Source organism: Microtus pennsylvanicus, chromosome 18 (assembly GCF_037038515.1).
Source record: "Microtus pennsylvanicus isolate mMicPen1 chromosome 18, mMicPen1.hap1, whole genome shotgun sequence".
NCBI lineage: Eukaryota > Metazoa > Chordata > Mammalia > Rodentia > Cricetidae > Microtus > Microtus pennsylvanicus.
The window spans coordinates 3,978,613-3,995,395 of NC_134596.1; the positions used below are offsets into that span (position 1 = coordinate 3,978,613).

At 49.8% G+C, this 16,783-nt stretch overlaps 1 protein-coding gene across 2 annotated transcripts in view; it reads left to right on the forward strand.

Annotated features, from left to right (window-relative positions):
• Positions 1 to 16,783, forward strand: part of LOC142837583 (BOS complex subunit NOMO1) — a 59,727-nt gene that overhangs the window by 2,904 nt on the left and 40,040 nt on the right. For both annotated transcript variants that reach the window (XM_075952743.1, XM_075952742.1), the window contains exons 2-11: positions 1,663 to 1,752; positions 2,485 to 2,530; positions 5,141 to 5,241; positions 6,249 to 6,355; positions 8,728 to 8,800; positions 11,088 to 11,240; positions 11,688 to 11,825; positions 12,696 to 12,785; positions 15,196 to 15,301; positions 15,465 to 15,615. In XM_075952743.1, coding sequence (XP_075808858.1) covers positions 1,663 to 1,752; positions 2,485 to 2,530; positions 5,141 to 5,241; positions 6,249 to 6,355; positions 8,728 to 8,800; positions 11,088 to 11,240; positions 11,688 to 11,825; positions 12,696 to 12,785; positions 15,196 to 15,301; positions 15,465 to 15,615 — 1,055 coding nt within the window. The remainder of the gene's footprint in view (positions 1 to 1,662; positions 1,753 to 2,484; positions 2,531 to 5,140; positions 5,242 to 6,248; positions 6,356 to 8,727; positions 8,801 to 11,087; positions 11,241 to 11,687; positions 11,826 to 12,695; positions 12,786 to 15,195; positions 15,302 to 15,464; positions 15,616 to 16,783) is intronic.

Sequence of the window (16,783 nt, forward strand, 5' to 3'; positions counted from 1 at the left end):
CACACACACACATACTCCCCACTGTTTCTCCTGATAAGCAGCCGTCTTCAGTCGTAGGACATGACTTGGGTTAGCAGCAGCTGGTGACTTCCCTGGGTACTGCCTCCTGGTCCTCCAGGCCAGTGCATATGCAGTGCATGCATCTGAATTTCTTTATGGTCTGGAACAAATTCGTTTTTACCCTTGACTGAATAACTGGACTTCACAGTCAGTAAGTGGTTGTCTGGGCTGTGTGGATCCTGCCCATGAGCACTACGGGCCATGCCCTACTTCACACTGCCCCTTCCAAAGTGCGCCCTGGGGCCTGACTGCTTCTATGTTTCCTAGGACTCCACTGGATCATGCCTGTATTTTTGCTACAGAATATTGTTTTTTTTAAAAGTGTGTTTATATGTGTCTGTATGTGGTTATTTGCACATGAGCTCAGTGCCCTTAGAGGACGGAGGAGGGCATTGGATCCTAGAGCTGGGGATGAACTCTGCAAGAGCTGCAGGTGCTCTGAGCAGTTCTCCAGCCCCAACATTCATATTTTAGAGGTTAGGCTGATGTCATCTGACCCAAATGTGTTTTTACAGATTGGGACACAGGTTCAGAGTCATTGAGCCATGCAGGCCGGCTGAGGGATTTGCCTCTAACCCTCTGGTGTGTCTCTGCCTGATGGTGCCCAGTGGCTTTCCTTCAGAGAGTGTTAAATAGAACACTCTTCTTTTTGAGTGTGTACCCCGTGCCTGCTGCTTGCCACACCACTGTGAGTAAGCGCGGGTATCCTGAAGCAAGGTGTCTCTGTTTTTACTGTGAGGAAGCTTCGCCTCTGGAGGTGCCATGACTTTGTTAAGGACACCCAGTGTAGGGAGACCCTGATATGGCTTTGCACCTTGCAGCTTAGAGGTTTGTGTCCACAGAGGTTTAGGGTGCAGCAGTTGTAGCCACGCCTTAAGGAGGGCGAATGCATTGGATGTCTCTCACATCAGTCTTTGTCCTGGTGGTGGCGGTGGAGGGCTTTAAGTGAATACTCCTCTAAGCATCTAGAATCATTTGGGGGCGCTAATAGTTCAGCCCCCAGTGCTTACCCTAGACCGTCTTGTTAAAGCCTTGGGGGCAGCCCAGGAATCTGCCTCCTGACTTGCCTTTCTGTCTGAACTGCAGTGCTGGACTAGAACTGAGGGCCAGGCAATCATGGATTTAAACACATTATTGTATGTGTCCATGCGTACTGTGTGTGAGGTCAAAGGATGACCTTGTGGAATTGGTTCCCTCTGTCAGCCTTGATGTGGGGTCCTGGACTTGATCAGGTCTCCAGGCTTGTGCAGTAGGTGCCTTAGCCTGTTGAATTCCTGCTGGCCTGGGAACCTGGATTTTCACAAGTGCTTTGGTAATAGCAAAATTAGAAAGTTTTAAACTTGGAAATTTACATAAAAGTTACTACAGCTACTTAAGCAAACTTTTCAGTTTTTCAGCATTGAAAAACAAGACTTTGGGGATAGGCTAAAAAGAAACATAAATAGCATTATTTTGGGGTACCCTCTCTTCTTTCCCTCTGTCCCCAAAGCTGTTGTAGCAGCTAGCTGAGCTGACATTGGCCGACAAGACTGCATGCAGGCATCACATGCTAATTGATTCTCTAAGACACTTGGTCTTTCGTTTTCTTTCCTTGCTTTCCAGATAAAGTTGTACACTAAGCATGGGACTTTGAAATACCAGACAGACTGTGCTCCTAACAACGGCTACTTTATGATCCCCTTGTATGATAAGGTAAGAGGCAGAGGGACTTCAGTCTTCATCCAGTGACTCTTATAAAAGGAAGTAATCAATTAGCATTCCCAAATGACTGGTGACGGGAGCTGGCCTCCCCGCGTGCAGACACTTGTATTGGAATGAGCAGTGGATGCAGATTTCCCACAGCTGAGTGGATACAGTGGGGCACATATGGCAACATCTCCAGGCATTCCAGCCCCCACAGCCTCACGGGATGCTGCAGGCACCTTAGCGGCGGGAGGAGTAAGGGGTCAGCTCTCAGGGCTGCCGTTTATTCCAGCTGTCACTTGCCAGGATTGACACACTCAGATTGCATAGGCTCAGGTGTTCACCTTTAAGAAATACTTGTTTATGTTGTATGTAGGGTGGGAGTGGGCACTGGCTTGCCTGCACGCTGTGTGTCAGAGGCAGCACTCTCCTGTTACCTTGTTGTGGTTCTCTGGACCTGAACGCAGGTCATCGGGCTGGCACAGCGAGCCCTTTATCCACTGTATTAACTGGCCAGCGCACAGATGGGCTTCCACATGGCACTCTCCCTGCTGCTAGGTGGGAATTTCTGGGTGTCTAGCTTGGGCCTGGAAAGGAGTCCAACTGGCACCCTCAAGAAGACCCAGGCATAGGATTTTATTTCAGATGGGTTGTTTGGGGTAAAGTAATCTAATCACATTGCCCTCCATCCGCCCTGGCCTTCAGGTCTCCTGCCTTCACCTTTTATGATTTTCCTTGTAGGGAGATTTCATTCTGAAGATTGAGCCTCCGCTGGGCTGGAGTTTTGGTAAGTGAGCTGAGTGACAGAGCACTTTGCTGGGGACCACACTGCGCTGTCATTTTCTTAAAAGAGCATCCTTCGTGGTCTGTACCTCTTTCTGGAAAAGCTGCCGTGGCAGCTTCAGTTCATTACACAGTCTAGACACGAACTGGGACCTTCTTTCTGTCGAAGGCCGGGGCTGTTTCTGTTTTGGGTCTCGCTGTGCAGCCTGAGCTAGCCTCCGACTCGGCGTCTTCCTGTGTCAACCTCCTGCAGTTCAGGTTACAGATGTGTGCTACTGCGTCTCGCTCCCCTTTCTGCCCCCCCCCATAAGGGAGTGTTTAAACGTTGTAAAATTTGCCCCACTGCAGAATCCAGATGTATATATGGACTGGGGATGATGGCTCTTTGGAGGGGAGACTCGTCTTCAGGCAGTGGAGGATCCTGTCTATAAAGTGGCACCCGAGGGATTCCTTACCTTGGCAAAAGGCCACCTCTAACTCATTTTCCCAGAGAAACCCTATTTCAGTAAAGTTGAGGCATCCCAGGAAACTGGAGGGGGCCAGCCAGCCAGCCAGCCCATGGAGCAGAGGTCACTTCCATGGCCTCGGAGGCTTGTTTCTGCTCCCTCCAGTCTAGGCTTCTTATTGAACTGTTCTTCCAGATTTGGGCACTGAATGTAGCGGAGTCACTCAAATTTTCTTCTCTCTCTCTCACTCTGTAGACCAGGCTGGCTGTGAACTCAGAGAACCATCTGCCCCTGCCTTCCGAGTGCTGGGATTAAAGGTGTGCCAACTCTTCTCTTTTTTAATGGAGGGAATTTTTGCAAAGTACACACACCTGCCTAGTTTCCAGATAATACGATAGAATTTCATGCTGCAGTGTTCACTAACCTGTAGCACTTACAGGTGACCCTGTCCTCACCTTCTAGAATGACAGGTGCTCTGTTTCTTTCTGTGTTAAGGATTGAACCCAGGGGTCTTGTGTTTGTGGTGTCTCTAGCCCTTGTAACAGCTCTGCTGTGTGTGTCTGTTCTCATTTCACTACGGGGTGATACAGTTGTACAGACTGGCCTTGAACTCTTTGTTGCCCAGGCAGGCCCTTGATCCTGTAATCCTGCTTCAGCCTCCAAGTAGCTGGGATTGGAGTCTGAACCACCACACTCCATTTTGAGTTTTTGAACTTGAGCAAAATGAAATCATGCAGGCTGCTTTTTGTGTCTGGCTTCTTCCAGTCTTGTTTATGATGCTTTATTGTGTGTGTCTAGGTCATGTCCTCTGCTGTGTGTGTAGTTAGGGTTCTGCTGTTGTGCTAAAACACCCTAACCAAAGGCAGCCTGGGGAGCACAGTGTTTCTTTCAGCTCACATTCTCAGGTCAGCACCAACACTGAGGAAGCTGAGGCAGGAACTTGGGGCTGGAACTAAGCAGAGGCCATGGAGGAAATCTACAAAATAGCTAGTCCTCCATAGTGGGCTGGGCCTCCCACATTAATCAAGAAAGTGCTCCATAGACCATCAAGATTCTCTCTTCCCAGGTTTGTCTAGGTTTCTGTCAAGTTGACCAAAACCAACCAGCCCTCCCCACCCTAGTCCAGATGTTGACATCAGGCATCTTCTTCAATCACTTCTCCCCACTGAGCCTGGAGCTCACTGATTTGGCTATCGGGCTGGCCAGTGAGCCCTGGGAACTCTGTGTCTGCCTGCTCAGTGCTGGGCACAAATGTGTGCTTCTGTGCTGGGGACCAGACCTGGGTCTGACTGAGCCATCTCCCCAGCCCTTTCCTTGTATTTTAAAAGCTCAACTTTCTACTGTGAACCTTCTGGTTTTCTAAAGAAAATGCATCGTGTTGATATTAAAGGATCAGATGGTTGCCCTCTATAGCCACATTTGTGAGGGATTGGAAGCTGGTGGTGTGATGATTAGTAGTCCTGAGTCAGCCTGCTCTGCTCATGTCCTCCCTGTGGGGTTCCTGTTGCCATGGAGCTGATGGTCCTCTTTAGGTCTGGAGCCAGCATGTGAGATTGGAGTTTTGTCACACACTCTGTGGAAAGATCCTTTAACCTTTTCATGACTCAGTTTACTTCTTGGTAAATTCTTATGTCCCTTGAAGAATGCTCTGGGCGTGGTGCCTGGTCCAGAGTGAGTCCTTTGGCACTGGAGACTGTCCCAGGTGGTGAAGTGCTTCCTGTATAAGCCCAAAGCCAAGCGTGGTGGCGTGCATCTGCAACCTTAGAGCTGGAGCTAGAGACAAGAGGATCCCTGGGCTGCTGACCAGTCAGCCCAGGCAAATGGACAGGTCCAGATTCAGTGAGAGACCCTGCCTTAAAAGCATGGAAGAGAGCTACAGAGGAAGACAGCTGCCACTGACCGCTAGCCTCCACATGCCTGTGCACATAGCCCCTGGAACATGGACCGCAGGCACACTCATGCACCAGCAATACAGCTGCAGTGTGGAACTCGGGGAGCCCATTCCTTCTGTGGGATGGGAGGAGACTCGTGCTTTCAGTTTAGTTCTGATTACATGAGGGCATTACTTCTAGAAATACTTAGAAGAGTCTGGCTGGGAAGTATGTTCCTTGCATGCATGCTGCCTTTTGTCTCTTGTCCCTACCTCTCCTTTCTTGATTTTTCCCCAGAACCGACCAGTGTGGAGCTGCACGTGGATGGTGTGAGCGACATCTGCACGAAGGGCGGGGACGTCAACTTCGTGTTCACTGGCTTCTCTGTGAATGGAAAGGTTTGGCTCCAGGCTCTGTCTGCGCTTGTCCACATTGCTCTGTGTGTGCCACCTTCTGCCACCGCTACAGAAGTGGGGGGGGGGGGGGCTCTTGCACTCTTAGGTCACCCACAGTGAGCTTCAGGGGTCTGTGCTTTGTGGCGGCCTGGGGTCTGGCCTGTGGTGGGGTACAGAAAGGGAAGGGCACATGCCCAGGACCTGAGTCCTTGTGCTTGCTGTGTGAGAGTGAGGTGCACTTCCTCCAGGGAAGCTCCTTCTACCCCTTCTCTCGGAGCTGCTCTGGGGAGGTGCTGGCGCCCTGGACAGTGAGTGCTGCTTCGTGTGTATATGTGTGTGTGTGTGTGTGTGTGTGTCTGTGTCTGTGTCTGTGTGTGTCTGTGTCTGCTTCCAGCTCCATTCTCAGTGGAGGCCTCGTTCTTCCTCCCGCCGATTCCCAAGTAGAGATGAGGGCTCTGCCGGCGAGGGTCCAGTGTGTAGACCTAGAAGTGCTCTTTTGTGCTGGAAGTGAGGCTCTCAAATGTCTCCTGTGGGTTTATTACTGCAAGAGGGGATCTTGGGTATTTTTCTTTCTTAGAGATTTGTAAAATAATGATACATTTTAAAAAAGATTTTTAATTATGTGTGGATATGTATATTTGAATGTGGATGTCCTTGGAGGCCAGAGATATCAGATCACCCTTGACCTGGAGTTAAAACAGTTCCAAGCTGCCTGATGTGGGTGCTGGGAACTTAACTCCAGGCCCCTGCAAGAGCAGTGCTCACTGTTAAGCAACCACTGAGCAGCCTGCAGCCCCACTGTGGTACACATGCTGTCTTACATTCAGTGTTGCAGCATTTTACTGTCCTGTCCCCTCTTCACCAGTCCTGACTACATCCTCCTCAAAGAGGCCCTTGACACAAAGAAAAATGTTTTAGGTGCCACTTTGTGTACAGGAGCATGAAACAGGGGCCTTGGCTCCTTGGCTGGCTGAGCTGCCCATTGGGTCCTGACGTCCTCCTTCTCACAGGTCCTCAGCAAAGGGCAGCCCCTGGGGCCTGCAGGAGTTCAGGTGTCCCTGAGAAGCACAGGCACTGATTCGAAGATCCAGTCCACAGTCACGCAGCCTGGCGGAAAGTGAGTGGTGTCCTGGAGTCTAATTTGGTTGCTTGGGTTGAGGGGGTGGGTGGGCTCAGACCCTGATTTGGCTCTTAAGCAAGTTCATGCTTTCGGAACCCACATTCCCTGAAGTGGGAGTCATCTGACCCACTGTGCAGGTGGGTGATTAATTACCAGCCACTGTCTGTAAAGGCTGTGCCCCAGCTGGGTTTGAATGGGCTTCTCCAGTGATTACCAGCCACTGTCTGTAAAGGCTGTGCCCCAGCTGGGTTTGAATGGGCTCCTCCATTTGCTGTGTGGCTTGGGACAGCCACTTTCCCCCCTGCTTTGCTTTTCTAATTTACAGATGAAGGTAAAGAGAGGTTCCTGGGAAGACCAGTGTGATTGTTTCAGATTGGCCAGGTGGTGCTAATGAGCGTGTGCTGACCACAGGCTAACACAGTTAGGGTTCAGAGACAGCGTTTTATCATTTACATGGAAACCATTTTGTAGTTGGATCTGGTGGCTGTTTAGTTAACCTGGCGGAATGAAACGTAAAGAGCTGTTTAATGAGCTGTGCAGTGGGGCGAGCACGGCTGTAGCTGTGAGCAGATGTGCTGGGTTAACACCAGAGTAATCGGAGCTGATACTTATGCAAACATTTAGAGCATTGCTACTTCAGCATGCAAAACCCAACCAACATGGTAACTGCAGCTAATAGCTTCTAGTGTGTTATCTAACGTCAAAGTCGCCATCGATCGGCTGTCCCTGATCAGTGCCTGGTCTTGGTCTGGAGTAGCACCCGGCTGTGCTTCTTCCTGGCCCAGCCTAGACTGAGTGTCCTTCAGCCAAGTTCTTGGGACCAGAAGGGCCTCGGTTTTCCAGAATTTGGAATGTTTTCATACATACAATGTGTTAGTTTCTCAGTGCTAATAATCACAGCTGACAGGAGCGAGGCTCTTTCTGACTCATGGTTTCAGACCATGGGCATTTAGCTTTCATGTTTCTGGGCCCCCTGCCCCAGTGACACACTTCCTGCACTGAGGCCCCACCCCCTACCTATAGTGACATACTTCTTCTCTGAGGCCTGTCCCTCTGTGTTCCCCCAACACTTCCCAATGGTTCATCCCATCCCGAATCCATCAACGGCTGATCTGTTGGTTAGGCAAACCCCTCTGAACCCTGTACTGGGAACCGAGACTGCAGCACACGTGCCTTCTGAGCCCTGTACTGGGAACTGAGACTGCAGCATACGTGCCTTCAGGGACATGTGAACATGGACTTCATTTCATCTGTGTGTGTCTTAAGCATGCAGGCTGAAGTACCCATCCAGAATTTTAAATAATTACTACACTACACAATTCAGTGGTATAGAATTTTCTACTTTTGTGGTATAGTATTGGTACTCAAAAAGTTCTGGATCTTGGATTCCTGATGTTCAAACGAAGGATGACCCAGCTGTAGTTTGTTGCAGACCTGACCAGGAGGTGTCTTACGCTCCTTTGCCCTGAACTATCCTAAGCAGTGCTCAGAGAGCATGTCGGGACCTGGGGAGTAGAAAGGCTAAATTAACGGCGCCAGAAACCAGTAGCCTCTTTAGCTTTATTGTAGCAAAGTAGTTCTCAAGCCCTGTCCGGACAGCATTTCATAGACTGCGGGAGAATGCAATTACTGCCTGTAGTAAGTTCCTTGTGGCAAAATTAGCTTCTGATTGGCAGGTGCCTTGTTCAGATGGAGCCTGGTATGGCTCTGGCTGTAGCCTTTGCAGTGCCGTCTCAACTGGCCGTGGCCTTAGCTCATCTGGAGTCTCTAGAAGTCCGCTTACTGGCTGATGGCTTTGTCACAGTTCGTCTGCGAGAGAGGTCACTGACCTTGTTCAGAAGAGGGCATTGCATCCTCTGGACCTGGGGTCACCTGCACTCAGAACCAAACCTGGGTCCTCTGGAAGAGCAGCTAGTGCTCTTAGCCATGAGACAGCTCTCTGGTGCCTACCTTGAATTTTCAGCTTTCCTGTCTCGGCTTCCTGAATACAGGAATTACAGGTGCACGTCACTATGCCTGGCTGTAGGGCCACTGTGTATTAGCTATCTGCCCCAGCCTGGGGCACAGCTCCTCCCTTCCCACTCCTTAGCTTTTAGTTATTTTTTTCTCCTCCCCATCCCTGTTCATGTCAATCAAGCCTGCTGATTATTGTGAGCTTACGCCAGGACTCCTGGAGCTGCTGGGAGTGTTGGCTCACTGTGTGCTAGCAGTGTGCAGAGTGGCTTTCCTTGCTTTCTGGCACGTGGGGAGTGTTCAGTGAGTGAGTTTGGACAGAACTGGATTGAGTAGCTCTTGGAAGCCTACAGTAATTCCCGCATAGTCCCTGTCTAAAACCTGGGTTAAGTGATGTGCTATTCTGTGTTTCTCAGGTTTGCATTTTTTAAAGTTCTTCCTGGAGATTATGAAATTCTTGCAACTCATCCGACCTGGGCTCTGAAGGAGGTAAGCTTTGTCCCATGTCTGTGGATGTGCTATTTGGAAGCAATTGTGGGGATGAGTTTGGGATATGAAATAAGTCATAGTTTTCTCCAGATACCTTGAAAGAACCAGGGTGCTGAAGAAGTAGGTGTTACAAGAGAAAACTCCACTGCCACAGTGGGTGCCTCTGCTTTTGGCTTCTTCTTTAGGTGACAGTTGTGACATTCTCCGCCATCCACTGTCACTCTATTGAGCTAAGTCAACACCAGACATTCCCAGTGAAGTTTGTTCTTTTTTTGTCTAAAACAGAAATCGATAATATGCTAATATTCTAGAGGCCTATTGTCCACGTTCCCTGGGAGAGGGAGATCTCAAACAGCCTATGATTGTTCAGGGAGAATGGGTTGTGTGTCGTCATATCTGAGTGGCAGCGTCTTGTCTGAGTGGCAGCAGCAGCAGTGAGCGTGCGAGCCAGAGAAAACTTCTTGTTTCAAGGAAAGAAACAACAGTGATTTCCTTTTTGGTTGAAATTTTCAACTTTATTCTGCTTGGTATTTGAAAATTTAATCAGACATGACTGAGCAGTAGCAGTGTTCACTGAAAGAGTGTCTAAGCAAGGTGTGATAGCTTGTGCCTGTAATTGTAGTACCTGGGACACTGAAGCCGAAAGATTACAGTGAGCTTTGTAGTCTGGGCTCCATCGTGAATTTTAGATCAGCCTTGGCTATAGAGTGAGACCTTAACTCAAAAAAACAACCAACCCCCCCCCCCCAAAGACTATCTAAAAGGTTATAAGTGCTTGAAATATCATATAAAGGCTGATTCTAAAATATTATAGTAATTGAATGTTTTTGAATACAAATAAATAATAAAGCAAAGCATGGTATGATAAGTTTGGCTAACAGTTACTTGGCAGGGTCAGTGCTTCAGGCCCTGGTTCTGTTTTGTCAACATGGGGTGTTGGATACCCTGAGGGAGCAGGGGCTCTGGCCCTGGCTTTGTCTCTGTCAGATTTTGGTTAGCAGGGGCATTGCTCGGTGTCTGGGGATTGCATTCTGTCCGTATGAAGCTGCTCTGCAACAGAAAGGGAAAAACAGCCTGCTCATTAAAACACAAATTGGAGGGGTCAGAGAGATGGCTCAGGGTAAAGGTACATGCTGCCAGGCCTCAAAGCCCGAGTTCAGTTCCTGGGACCCACATGGTGAAAGGAGAGATTCCTAGTTGCCCTCCAGCTTCCCATGTGTGCTATGGCATGGCCCCACCCCCCAACAAATAAATATTTCTATTTTAAGAAGAAGTTGGGGGTGATGGCGGCACATGCCTTTCATCCCAGTACACCGGAGGCGGAGGCAGGTGGATCTCTGTGAGTTCTAGGACAGCCAAGGTGGTTACAGAGAGATACCCTGTCTCAAAAAACAAACAAACAAGAAGTTGGACTGTGAGAGGGACGTGAAGGAAGGGCCCGTCAGTGTGGGGTCACCACCCACATGGTGGGTGCCCCCATCTCACACTGCCTTTCATCCACTTCGCATAGAAAAGAAGAAATTGCAGAGCTCAGTGGGTAGTGCTCGCCGTGCAGACCTGACAGCGTGAGTTTCCGTCTCAAAACCCACGTGAAAGATTGTCTGCAATCCCAGTGCTCCATGGGGAGATGGGAGGAGAATCCCTTAGCTCCGGGGCCTCCCAGGCTGGTGTACACAGCTGAAACCACAAGCAGCTCTGCCTCAAGCGAGGTGGGAGGAAGGCTAGGACTGCCACCTCAGGTTGTCCTCTGACCCCCACATGCACTCCATGACATGTGCATCTGCAGTCAACACATGAACACACAGTGGCTGCGTTGTTTTCGGCAGCCAGCCCTCCATATTCATTGCTTCAGCCAGTCTCAGATTCAGCCAGCTATGGATTGGATATACGTAGGCATTTTTCTTATTCTTGTTCTCAAATGGTAAATACTGCTTCTTGTGTTGGAAACTAATGGAGGTTTAGTATTGGGGAGATGTGTATAGCCTCTGTACACGCAGTATGCTGTTATAAAAGGGACTGGGTACCTGAGGCTGTCTGAGTTTGGGATGCCTGTGTCTGTAATTTTATTATGAATTCTGTGTTCATACTGCCTTTTTAGTTAAAAATTTAAACATGTCCTTGTGTTGCTGAGTGTTCTGGAAGGACTTATTATTATTTTTGTCTATTTCCTTTTGAGACTGTCACATTGTATCCCAGGGTGTCCTCAAATTCACAGTCTTCTTTCTACTCCTGTGTTGGGCGGTCAGGGTTTAGCACTGTTGAAGCTAAGAACTCTTCCTTTTTCTAGGCAAGTACCACGGTGAGGGTGACGAACTCCAATGCTAATGCAGCCGGTCCCCTCGTAGTGGCTGGCTACAACGTGTCTGGCTCTGTCCGCAGTGACGGGGAGCCCATGAAAGGGGTGAAGTTTCTTCTCTTTTCTTCTTTAGTAAACAAAGAGGTAAGCATAGATCGGGGGTGGGGAGTGGCAGGTTGGGGCTTGCTGTTGACCATACCAGTGTGGTTGGTTTGTGACCTGGATGTTTAAGAACACCATATCTCCTTGGACTGTCTGCACCATGAGGCCGTGGAGCTGGGAGATGCTTGGGCTCTGGCCAGGCTCACACAGTATCAGGTTCTACTACTACCTGTTGCTCTGTGGTATCTTGGGCATGTCACTTTTCTTCCTTGGCCAGTTTTCTTATTGTTGGGGAGATGCCTCACCAGTTTTCCTAAGAAGACTGCCCATTTTTAACTTCTGAGGCTGGGTGTAGAGATTTGTGTTCCATTTGCCTGCTTAAATTAACTTCTTGCAAGAAACCCATGCGTTGACCTCTAGAAGCTGGCCTGGTCTTGTTTGTGGCTGTTGGGTAATCGGAACATGGGAACTTCTTCTTTCCTGACACAGGATGTCCTGGGCTGCAATGTGTCCCCGGTGTCCGGGTTCCAGCATCCAGATGAGAGCCTGGTTTATCTGTGCCATGCGGTCTCCAAAGAAGACGGCTCGTTTTCTTTCTATTCCTTGCCGAGTGGGGGCTACACTGTGGTGAGTGAGTGGGTTTCTCTCTGTACAGGACACTGGCGTGAGACGAGCCCCTGCCCTTTGGGCGTTGTGTGAGTCATCTTTCTGTATGCTGACACCATTTGAGCTGAGCCAACCGAAAGGAATAATCATGGTCTCAGTTTCTGGCTGATTACCCTCTTGCTTTTGGGACTGAGGTGAGGCAGTAGGGTGTAGCTGAAGCCTGTGGTAGAGGAAATCTATTCACTTCCTTCAGGCCCTGCTTCCTACAGGTGCTGCCACGTCCCAGCAGTACTGACACACATGCCTCCAGCACAGGAGCGGCCTTTCCACATGGCAGCACGCGCTTCATACCGCCACATCCACAGTTATCCTGGGACATGTGGCACATGGACTGCGTGTTGGACGTGCCTGCTAGTGCATAGGATTTTGGGGCGTTTCAGATCCAAATCAGTAGTAGATATTGAATAGTTAAATAAATGGTGAGCCTGTATCCATGAGCACTCAGCCAAGCAAGGATAGATTGAGTGTCCCTAAAGCTAAAAACCCATATCTAAAACACTCTAAAATCTGAGTACACTATTGAGTTTGCCATCAGCTTTTGTCTCTTTGTCTGTACTGTGTGTGTAGAATGCAGTGGATCTCAAGTTCAGACTTGGACCTGCCCACAGGATGTCTTATCATGCACTGCAGGCACTCCTGCATCTGAGCAGCTCAGTGGGGATACCCTGGGGATCACAGCCCGAACTGACATGAGACATGGAGCACAGGGCTCCATTAGACCAGCAGCTGGGACTCACATTCCTCTGGTTGTGTGGGCTGCTAGGCCCAGGTGAATACTGACTGTAGAATTGTGTGGTTCTTTCTTCATAATCACCAGACCCCTCCTTCTAGGTGCCCTTCTACAGAGGAGAGAGGATCACCTTCGATGTGGCACCTTCCAGACTTGACTTCACTGTGGAGCACGACAGCCTGAGACTGGAGGTGAAGCTGCGCAGTGCCCTGGAGGCAGGCGTTTGGGGTCCTAGCTCTGGGCGCAGATGTTGTAAACTTGCCCACATCAGCATCCTGCCCAGGATGACTGTTGGAGGACGTGGGCTCTGTGCCCTAGCCTGGGGTACACTAGATATCCCACCTCTCTTACACAGTGTCTTCATCTCGCAGAGCTAGCTGGAGTCTGGTCAGTGCTGCTCTTTAGTGAGGTTGCCCACTTAGTGCCTGGCTTGTGCTTTGGGTTCTGTTCCACATTGACCATGCAGTGTGGGCTTAAGTGTTCAATGGTCTTTCTGGAAGTTGCATTTTGTGATGGGAAGAGCCAGTGCCTGTTTAGATAAGCAAGTTAGTCAGTGTGCTAGAAGGTATACACACTGTCTGGACAGAAGAAGGGCCGTGCAGCTCAGGATGAGGACGCAGGGCTGCATGTGCCATCAAGAGTCCCCTCTGAAAGTGACACCGGGCTACTGCCTAAAGGGGAGTTATCCCTAAAATGTGTGGTGAGTGCAAAGGTCTCAGGGCAGGAGTGCCCCGGAGGAGGCCAGGGGAGCTGTAGTGGAGGGGAGGACGGAGCTTGGAGAGTTGATGGTGTAGACCTTGGCTGGCCACTTCTCTCCAATGCTGCTGGGACTTGGGTATTGCTGGGGAGAGGTGATGAGGAAAGCTGGCCTGGGCAGTAAGCATGTGAACTCAGGAGAGCATGGCCCTCAGAGGGGATGGTGAGATGTTCAGAAGACATGGTAAATGTGTTTTCATTGTTCTTCTGTGTCTTTAGTTACAGACATGGAAGTTGTCCCTGCTGGCAGCTTGCAACACAAAGGAAGTGCCCTAAGGAGGGTACTTGGCAGCTGTGCTAGTGAAAAGTTATTCTCGGATTTTTTTTATAATGCACTGAAAAGCAGCCCTCTAAAATAGCAGTCAAGGGAGCTGGCCCCGCCTTCTAAGGTTGCGTTAGGACACCTAAATCCAGGAGGCCAGGAAAATGAACATTGAGCCCTTATTGCCTGCATTGACCTTGCAGGAAGGGTGTGACAGGTACTTGGGCAAAGTACCAGACAGTGGTCAGATGCAGGCTTTAACCCGCAGTGTGTTACGCTTCCCCATTTCATCTCTGTGCTTCAAGCACCTGGCACGTAGTAAGCGTTGAAAACGTCTGTTGGATATGTGAGTTGATAAGTGGATATATAGCCAGCTCAGCTCTTACCTTCAGAAGATTATCCCTGAATCAAAAGGAAGCCATTTTCTTATTCCTCCTCTCCTCTCTGCACACTCTTCCTGTTTTGGTTTGAGACAGAACCACTATGATCCTCCTGGCTTAGCCAGTTGAGTACTGAGATCACAGGCGTGTGCCGCCTGGGTGCCGAGTGCCACCGTGCCCTGCACAGTTATACCTGGTGCTTGCAGTCCAAGGGTGTGCTGTCCTGCCAGGCTACAGTTTTGCCACTTTGAAGCTCTCTTTCAAATAATGCGTACTTTGTAGCATGTAGCTGAGGCAGGACGGGCTCCTCTGAGCCTAACCAGAGAGGGATGAGATGTAGGGAATCAGTCAGGCCTTTTAGATGCTGAGGAGTTTGAAGATAGAAAATTAGGTTGGTGATATCTCACCCAGATAGCTCATCTGAGAAACCAAAGGTGGGGGCTTGGAGCTCAGTGCTACCCAGGAGAGCCCAGTCTTGGTGCTTGGAGCAAACAGGGCACACACAGATAAGGCATGGGGCTGTGTGTTGAGAGTCTTTGCAGAGGAAGTGTGGACTGAAGGAATCTGGCCTGGGATCTTAGGTGTGGGCTCTTGGACTTTGAAAGGGGAGGGTAGGTCATTGATCTTAGATAATATTGGTGGAGTAGGTTGGGGTTTCAGGTGATGCTGAAGGGACATGCTATGGGTGAAGGGAAAGGCTGTGGGTCACAAGTGATGTTGGGGGTGACAGGTTGGTGGTCTAGGGAGATGCTGGAGTCCCAGGAGATGCTAGGTGACAAGCTAGGGTCCCAGGGGATACCAGGGGACAGATAGGCTGCAGTTCCAGGAGATTCTGGGGGACAGGCTGGGTCCCAGGAGATGCTGTAGGACAAGGTGGCTTGTATTTGAGAGGCTGGAGACAGGTGGGATTCACCAAAGTGGGGACATGTGGATGGGGCTGCCGAGGGAGCAGGAGAGGGCAAAGCTGGGGAAACCCACAAGCCAGAAGCAGCAACCTGGCTTGGGGAGCGAGCCTGGCGGCTGTTTTTATTCTGCTCTGGTGACCGTTCACGCATTGGAAATGCATCTGAGAGGATAGATGCTGTGAGGGGGAGGGGCCTGGCTTGAACTAGAGCTGCAAGGGCAAACCCGTGGAGCCGTGGTGCTGGCCAGGAAGGGGTCTTAGTGTCTTGGGCATGTGAATACCTATTCTTCACTTTGCAGCCTGTGTTCCATGTCATGGGCTTCTCTGTCACTGGGAGGGTCTTGAACGGACCTGAAGGAGAAGGTGTTCCAGAGGCTGTGGTCACCCTGAACAACCAGATTAAAGGTTAGTCACCCTGAACAACAGATTAGAGGTGGGGCAGGCATGGTGGTCCTGAGTGTGCTCAAAAGCTCCGTTTGAATCCTGGAACGATAGAGACACAAGGGGCAGAATCTCCATGGGACACAAGCTTGGGCTTCTCTTTGATTCACATGCTTTGGTTTCACAGTCAGAACGAAAGCTGACGGCTCCTTCCGCCTAGAGAACATAACAACAGGGACGTACACCATCCATGCTCAGAAGGAGCATCTCTACTTTGAGATGGTCACCATCAAAATTGCACCTAACACTCCGCAGCTGGCAGACCTCATTGCTACTGGGTAAGTGTGCTGTCTGGTCAGGGTGACTACTGACCATGACCAAAAAGCAACTTGAGGAGGGAAGGGTTTATCTGGCTAACACTTCCATATCACACACAGTCCATCACTGAGTGAAGTCAGGTAGGGATCTGGAGGCAGGAACTGAAGCAGAGGCCATGGATGGCTGACAACTGACTTGCTCAGCCTCCTTTTTTATATACCCAGACCACGTGCCTAAGAGTGGCACCGTCCTCAGTGAGCTGGGCTCTCCCACGTCAGTTACCAGTCCAGAAAATGAGCCCCAGGCTTGCCTACAGGCCCATCTGGTGGGACCATTTTCTCCGTTGGGATTCCCTCTTCCCAAATGCTTCCGGCGTGTGTGAGGTGACATAAACTAGCCAACCCACGGCTGTGTGCAGTCTTGGGAGCATCCCAGCTCCTCTCTTAGCAGTGGTGGAGAAGAAAATGAGCCTTGACCTGACTGTATTTCTGCCCAGGATTCCCCCAGTTCCAGGAGCTCTTTAGAGTCAGCAGGCTTTCTTTTGGAAAGATGAGAGCTGAGTCTTAATAATTGAAGACATTTGCGTGTTGGACACTTAAGATTGATTTCTTTTGCTTTTAAGTTAAAATGGGTTTGTTAAAGTGGAAAAAGAAGGTGAAGGTGAATGTGCCTCCTGCCACACCTAACAACTTGAATTTGATCCCTGGGAGCCACGTGGTAGAAGAAGGGAATAGGCTTGTATAAGTTGTCTTTGACCTCCACATGTATACAGACACAATAAATAATGTTTCTACGTCTGTCTGTCTGTCTGTCTGTCTTAGAAAAATCTCTCTGAAGTGAGCACTTCCCTTGTCTGATCCTAGAGGGCTTTGTTGGCTTCTCTGATGGTGGTGGGTGTGGAGGTGTTCTTGGAGATGTTTCCGGTTGTTGGTAGAGTTAACCATGTAGTCATTGATTACATGCATGTCAAGGACGGAATGGAAAGATATTTAGGCGTTTGCAGCCTAGAGAGGTGTTGCTGAGACAGGTGATGAGGGTTCAGGTTTGGTGCCACATGGCCACTAGGTGGCACACTCTCCTAGATGTTTTTTTTTTTTTGTTTTTCCGAGACAGGGTTTCTCTGTGGCTTTGGAGCCTGTCCTGGAACTAGCTCTGTAGACCAGGCTGGTCTCGAACTCACAGAGATCC